The following is a 7,093-nucleotide window of genomic DNA, read 5'->3' as shown; positions in this document are numbered from 1 at the left end:
GTAATGTCCTATCAGAGGTGGAAAGAGTATGAAAATATTCTACTCAAGTAAAAGTACCATTACATTAATGAAATTTTACTTAAGTACAAGTAAAAGTACCAGTCTAAAAATCTACTCAAGTAAAAGTAAAAAGTAGCTCATTTAAAATTTACTCAGAGGAAAAAATTACTTAGTTACATTTTAACAGTGGGAGGGAGGCAAAAATGGGATAGGCCAAGGGTGTCAAGCTCCGTTCCTGGAGGGCCACAGCCCTGCACACTTTAGATATAACCCTAATTAAACACATCTGATCCAGCTAATCTAATCATATAGACTTATTTGAAAACTACATGGTATGTGTGTTGGAGCAGGGTTGGAACTTGGAACTAAACTCTGCAGGGCTGCGACCCTCCAGAAACTGAGTTTGAGATTTATAGGCCTATCCCAGGCAGCAGGGCGGCTAGAAGAGTTTCAGTAACATACTGATTGCGTAAGAGACTGAATTTTGTTGATGAAAATTATTTTGTTTTGTTTAAAAAACATGTTGATGTTGTTTGTATCAAAATTAAACTTTCTTTCTCCTTTGATATGTTCAAAATTAAATAGAAATACTTTGATAACTACCATTTCTGTCGTTTCGTGTGATGTAATGTCCTATCAGAGGTGGAAAGAGTATGAAAATATTCCACTCAAGTAAAAGTACCATTACATTAATGAGATTTTACTTAAGTACACGTAAAAGTACCAGTCTAAAAATATACTCAAGTAAAAGTAAAAAGTAGCTCATTTAAAATTTACTCAGAGGAAAAAATTACTTAGTTACATTTTAACAGTGGAAATATATACATTTTCTGCCCCTATATCTTCAATTTTGTGATCATTCTAAATGCATTTTAGCAGACTGAATCACGCAGTGAAAGAACACACTCTAAATGCGCACGCGCACTAGTCTAATCTACTAGACTTCACAGCACTCTGTAGGAATGCTTTGTTTGCTTTTTGGCAAAATACTGATAATGTCAAATCGCACATCGTTAAAACAACAATTACGATATTCTCGCAGACGATTGCGATTGAACCGAATCATTTAAACGGTTGATTCATTCAGGAAATAAACACCTCATTGCTCAGAAACGCAAAACTGTCTTATGGTGGCGGTTGATGTCGAGATTTTATAAGATGCTAGTTTGGTCTCCCTAGGCGAACACAGCTTACACTGCATAACAGAGCTTAAATATGGCCAGGGGTTCACTTCATTTCCTTTGAGTTCAACTTCAGCAGAATACGACGGGGTTTCGTTTTCAGCTGGGTCTGCACCACTAATGCCTGTCTTGTCCGTCCATCTTTCTTGTGATTTTAGCGCCAGTTTGTTCTCCTGCCCATTATTTACTGCAGTAGTTTCAAGGGAGCGATTTTTTTTTACTCAGTAATTAATGTTTTAAAATGTAGCGAAGTACAATACTTATAATACATAAAAGTAAAATTACAGATTTTAAAAATTATTTTTTAAAAAACGCAAAAAAGCTACTCAATTACAGTAACACGAGTAAATGTAATTCGTTACTTTCCACCTCTGTGTCCTATGGTGTGACACACATAATAGAACCACAGATTTGTTTTTATCCCAAAATATCTTAAATAAAACAGTTGAGTATTGCAGTAGGGGAGATATAAATATCACTCATCTTAAAATGGTAGAATTTTCAGCAGTTTTGAACGGATGACAGCAAAGTTTGTCTTGTTGTCAGTTTGTCTTGAAATTGTCCAACAAGTCAAAGGGAAACAATGATGATAATTAGAATTTCATATTAAATAAATAACACTATATGAAAATAATGACTGATTCCAAATTACATGACAAAACCTGTAGTTAGTAACATAATCCATTACATTACACATTTTAGGTAATATAATCAGACTACTTTTTGATTACCTTTGACCTAACTTGTTTGACCTAACTGTAGTCTGATTCAGATTATTTTAAAATCTAATTTAATCTAATTATAGGTACTTAATTTTTGCAATCTGATTACGTAATCCAGATTACATGTAACCAGTTACTACCCATTTTTTTTCTTCAACATTTTTGAAGACATGTAGGGAAAACAATACCTGAATAGAATGTGTTTATCTTGGAAAGCTCCTTTTCACACGTCTGAAAGAACTTCTCCTCAAACTTGGCATAGTATCGTTTGACGGTGTCTTCATCTGTGACTGAAATAGACAAAAAACAAAGATGTACATCTGTGTTTATTTTCATATTATTCAGCATTGGGCACTAATCCACCACGTCCCAAAATCCACATCAACATTCACAGCCTCCATCCTTTATACTCACTCCTCAAAGCCAGAGGGAGTTATAAAACAAGTTCTTTGAGCTTCAAACAACAAATCTTAAATTCCAGATTTCAAATGCAATATACGTATTTATGTTAAAATTTAGACCATGAAAGTTAAGATAAATGTTTGATATTTAAGCATGTTTTACAGTGCAGCTGTCTGTCTCTTCCACTCTGCTGACTTTAGTAAAGGAAGGATGCCTGAGGCATTTGGCTGTCAAAGTTGTCTCTCTCTATAAATAAGCCAGAGTCAGGTAAAAGCTTTTAGCATCTATTACAAGAAGATATTAATCAGATACAACTGCTCGCATCTACTTAAGTTTATACAGACCATGCACCAAATATTGCCTTTGAATATAAACTAGAAAAGTCAGATTCATTAACAAACAAGTCTGTGGGTTCTGTGGTTGCACATCAGTTCAGTGGATTTAATCCATCAGTATGGTTTGTTGAAAAAAAGACTATAACTGAAATTGACATTACTATTATGGCCCAACAAAGCATTTAAAACACAAACATTGGAAAATATAATACACAGTTAATTTTATTTCCATAAGAAGACTGAACTTAAAATATCACTGGGTTACAATTTACATTTTGTAAACAAAAACTTAATTTGCAACTTAACATTAACAAATGGAGCTCAAATAATTTATTATTATGTGCAATACTTTTCCAAAGGTTATTTTTTAAGAGCATACGGTATTACTTTTGAAGAATCTACACACGTTGACAACAAAGAGAGAGAGACATAATGACCCAGGAAGACCTCTGACCCCTTGCATCTCTCTGTGTGATGTATAGTGAAGAGAGAAAGAGTAATTCTCTACACCCATGGACACCTGTTCCCCTAAATGACACATTCAACTCACATACAACTACAACACAACATTCAAGTTCACCATATATCCAGTGTTCATGATAAATCAGATGATTTAGTCTGATTTATTGTTTAGCCTTAAAAACTACATGAAATCATTTTCATGCATGTTACTCATCTACTTGTCTTTTCTGTTGATGCTACCAAGGCTGTGTGGGTAGGGATAAATAATATCACATAACATCCACAATCCAATCAAATCATATGGATAAAGATCAATTTCCCACTGAATGCTACAGTACAAATACATCTCGTTACATACATTAAATAAGTCATAAATACAATTTCATGTCACCTTGGCAAGATAATTGAAACAAACAGCACAGCTTGTTACAAGAAAAGCATGTATACTCATTAGGTCTGGGTTGTCACGGTAACAGAGGAAGCCCCGTGTGATGTCTTAAAGGGGTCATATGATGCGATTTCAATTTTTCCTTTCTCTTTGGAGTGTTACAAGCTCTTGGTGCATAAAGAAGATCTGTAAAGTTGCAAAGACTAAAGTCTCAAATCCAAAGAGATATTCTTTATAAAAGTTAAGAGTGGAGCTGATCCGTGCTGGTCGCTGAGGAAATAAATCAACTTCACACTGTGGATCACCGGATCGACTTTCACCGTCGACGAAGCGGAGTCCAGCCCGGGGTCACCACATGTGGTTGCCGCAAGCCCGCCGGCTGCGCCGTTCTCAAGCCCGCCCGCCTCCGCTCACTCAAGCACGCCTGCCTTCGCTCACTCAAGCAGGCCTCCACTCACTCTAGGCCTCCGGCCTCCGCTCACTCAAGGCCGCGGTGTGTGACGCCTTTTCGTTGTGAAAGCGAAACTACTTTGTTTGGTCTTCCAAAAGAGGACACGACTAGAAATCAGTGGTTAAGTTGTATTTACAACACTGTTCCAGAACAGTTCAGCCCAAATATTCAGATGTGTGCAGCGCATTTTATGGAGGACTGTTTCCTGATCCTGGTAGAGTAGACTACAATGCCGGCTTGTTCTGACTCACAGACTGTAAGTACGTTTTCATATTTAAAGAATTTGCCACTGATGATTCAAATGCGAGTTTTGAGCAGTGTAGAGTAGTGCTTGTTGTTTGTCATTTCTCCGATCACAAATGCGGACATGGTTTTATGTTTACGCGGCGCGATGCAACGCAACGCGTAAAAAGACAGTATGAGTCATTATAATCAGTAATTATGTCCCCACTGGATGCTACAAATGCCTCGTTTATAATGGGTTTTTATTGGTTTTGTCTCGTCGCACCGGGACAATGCATCACAGTTTGGTAAGGTGCGTAACATTTCCGTCACATGCTTGAGGTATTCGGCCAATCACAATGCACTGGATAGCTGGCCAATCAGAGAACACCTCGCTTTTCAGACCGATGAGCTTTGTAAAAATTGACGAATTTCAGAAAGGTGGGGCATAGAGGAGAAACAATAATGTACAGTATGTGGAAAATAATGTTTTTTGAACCTTAAACCGCATAAACACATTTCATTACACCAAATAATGTTCTTTTTAGCAACATCATATGACCCCTTTAAGTGGTGTCTTCCTGCTGTTCACCGCAAGAGCCCTCGTTAGCCTTACAATGGCTTTATGGCTGTGTCATGACCCGGACACAAAGGAACATGACTTCAGCAAGAGACTCACTTTAGAGAGAAATGAGAGAGGAGGAAGATACCAGACCAAAAAACATGCATGCAAGCACACTAAAGGTGCAGTGTGTGTTTTTCAATATTAAAAGAAATCAAACAGTTGAAAATTACGGTTGAGCCACTGATGTCACATTGACTATTTTAACAATGTCCTTACTACCTTTCTTTCTTACCTGTTATACACAATTTTCTACATGCCTTCTGTTGTCTGATATTTATACCTTTTCAGCAAGTAAAAGCTCTTTCATTATAATTCTAAAAATGTCAATGTGTCTTTTTTGCTGTTATTTTTATAAAAAAAAAACATAAGAATAACTTTTATATTGTTAGTAATGTTTCAAGATAAACACTTGCATGATTATCCATACAGCATTTTTGAGAAAAATTTTAAAATGTGAGTATTAAATGTTACATCAGGCTTTTGGAACGGTTATTTTCATATATCTCAATCATTTATGTATTGCACTGCATTATGTTTTGCCCCCAACAATATTAACCACAGAGCTTTAATCAATAAACTATGATATTTATGTGCATTTTATGCACGTGGTCTGTTATAAAGATCACGATTTACATTACAAGCTATCAGAATTACATCTTACCATATAAATATCAGCAACTGCACCAAAATGCATACTGAATAAAACTAAGGTTTTTTCCTTCTTGAGAAAGAGCTCCATATTCTCCTATATCATACTAAAAATAATAAAAATCAAAAACATAATCCTGATGTTTCAGATATGATACTCAAAAATGTATTTTAGATTTTGTCTAAAGGTGAACTAAACTTAAAAAAAAAAAGATTTTCTGGCCTAATATATCATATGTCAGTCTTTACAGGGTTAAATCTCAAACTGATACTGTATCATATTCGTACAAAACTAAGTTTATGCTTTAATTTAGAAAGTGAAGCACAGAACCCTGACACAGCTCACTTTTCCTGACTAAGGAGCTTGCTATCTGTTCAATCCTGCACATAAATCCTTTAAAGCTGCAACTAACACTCTTTTGCTTATCTGGGGTTATTTCTCTCTCTATCATACTCTCTCCTGGCAAGCTTACATGAATATAACATTTTCCCTCTGGGTGCCTAGATTTACCAGACCTAACTGTGCCCATGGATCAAGGGATCAAACTGTGCATTGTTTTACCCAAAAAGCCCTGCAGGAAGAGGATTCATCTGTCTATTCTTTTGGAATAAAAAGCTAAAAGTTTTTTTTTCTTTCCCCAATTCTTTCCCACCAGGATTACAATGCAGGACTGGCAATTTCAATTGAGCATGAACATGATTCTACAGCAGAGAGCGAGATAGAGAGAGCATTGCTTGTATTGTCCAGAGTGAGCGATATCATCTCTCATTAGAGGGTTACTGGTGGCGAGCAGAGATTCCTCGACCGACAGCTGTATGACCTCTCATTTTACAATTCATTTAACCGCCTCAATGCTGTTTATCGCCCTTGTCTTGCTGTTTGCATAGTCGCGCTGCTGCAAACTTGGGTGTGAGTCCCTTATCTCCCCTCTACACGGAGATCTCAATCATCGCAGTTGAATTAAACTGTTCGCCTGGCGGCAATAAAGAGGCACGGGAAATGCTCTGTTGTTGGAGGTTTTTACGAGGACCTGTCATCCTGAGTAAATTAGAGAGGGTGATTATTCGCTCTCGCTGGCATGCTCTATTAAAAGGCTGAAGTGTGGGTGGGATTGCAGGAGGACAGCCGTGCGGCAGAACCCATTAAGCAGGAATGATGCATGCTGATTCCCGGCAGCATCCAGACCGGGCAAATGCATTAGGAAGCGGGGTGGATGACACAGATGGGATGTGAAATGGATGGTGGGGTATGAAATCTGAGAAGGTCAGAGACATGACGCTGCCACTGAGTGGGAAAGAGACACAAAGTGAAAACATGAAACACAGCACATAAAAGCCTCTTCCAACCATCCGTTCGCCCCCCTGCCCCCTTGCTAAGTTCAACCAGATCCTCTGAGATGAAGGAAAACCCTCGAAGCTGCCCCAGTCTCTCCACCAGCGCTCTCGTCCCTCAAGCCACAATTAGCCCAACCAATCAGGAAGCTTCTATAGTCGGGAGATGATTAGCAATGCACATTAAGTGTCCGTGTAAATAACGTGTCCTGTGTAAAAGCAAAGTAAACATGAGGGAGAAGCTCTCAGAGGTCTCAGTCTAGACTCATTCATCAGAGAGCTGTTCAGCACATTGAGAGTGTAAATCTTGGTTTCTGTAGGGTAG

The 7,093-nt window shown here is 37.7% G+C and overlaps 1 protein-coding gene across 1 annotated transcript in view; it reads right to left on the bottom strand.

Moving 5' to 3' along the window:
- LOC107755298 (xenotropic and polytropic retrovirus receptor 1 homolog) overlaps window positions 1-7,093 on the bottom strand; it is a 68,064-nt gene that overhangs the window by 19,663 nt on the left and 41,308 nt on the right. Inside the window, exon 3 of the mRNA XM_016572047.1 lies at window positions 2,092-2,193. Coding sequence (XP_016427533.1) covers window positions 2,092-2,193 — 102 coding nt within the window. The remainder of the gene's footprint in view (window positions 1-2,091; window positions 2,194-7,093) is intronic.

The sequence above is a fragment of the Sinocyclocheilus rhinocerous genome, unplaced genomic scaffold (genome assembly GCF_001515625.1).
Source record: "Sinocyclocheilus rhinocerous isolate Xijiao unplaced genomic scaffold, SAMN03320098_v1.1 scaffold2637, whole genome shotgun sequence".
Lineage (NCBI taxonomy): Eukaryota > Metazoa > Chordata > Actinopteri > Cypriniformes > Cyprinidae > Sinocyclocheilus > Sinocyclocheilus rhinocerous.
This window is presented reverse-complemented; position numbering and strand designations above follow the sequence as displayed.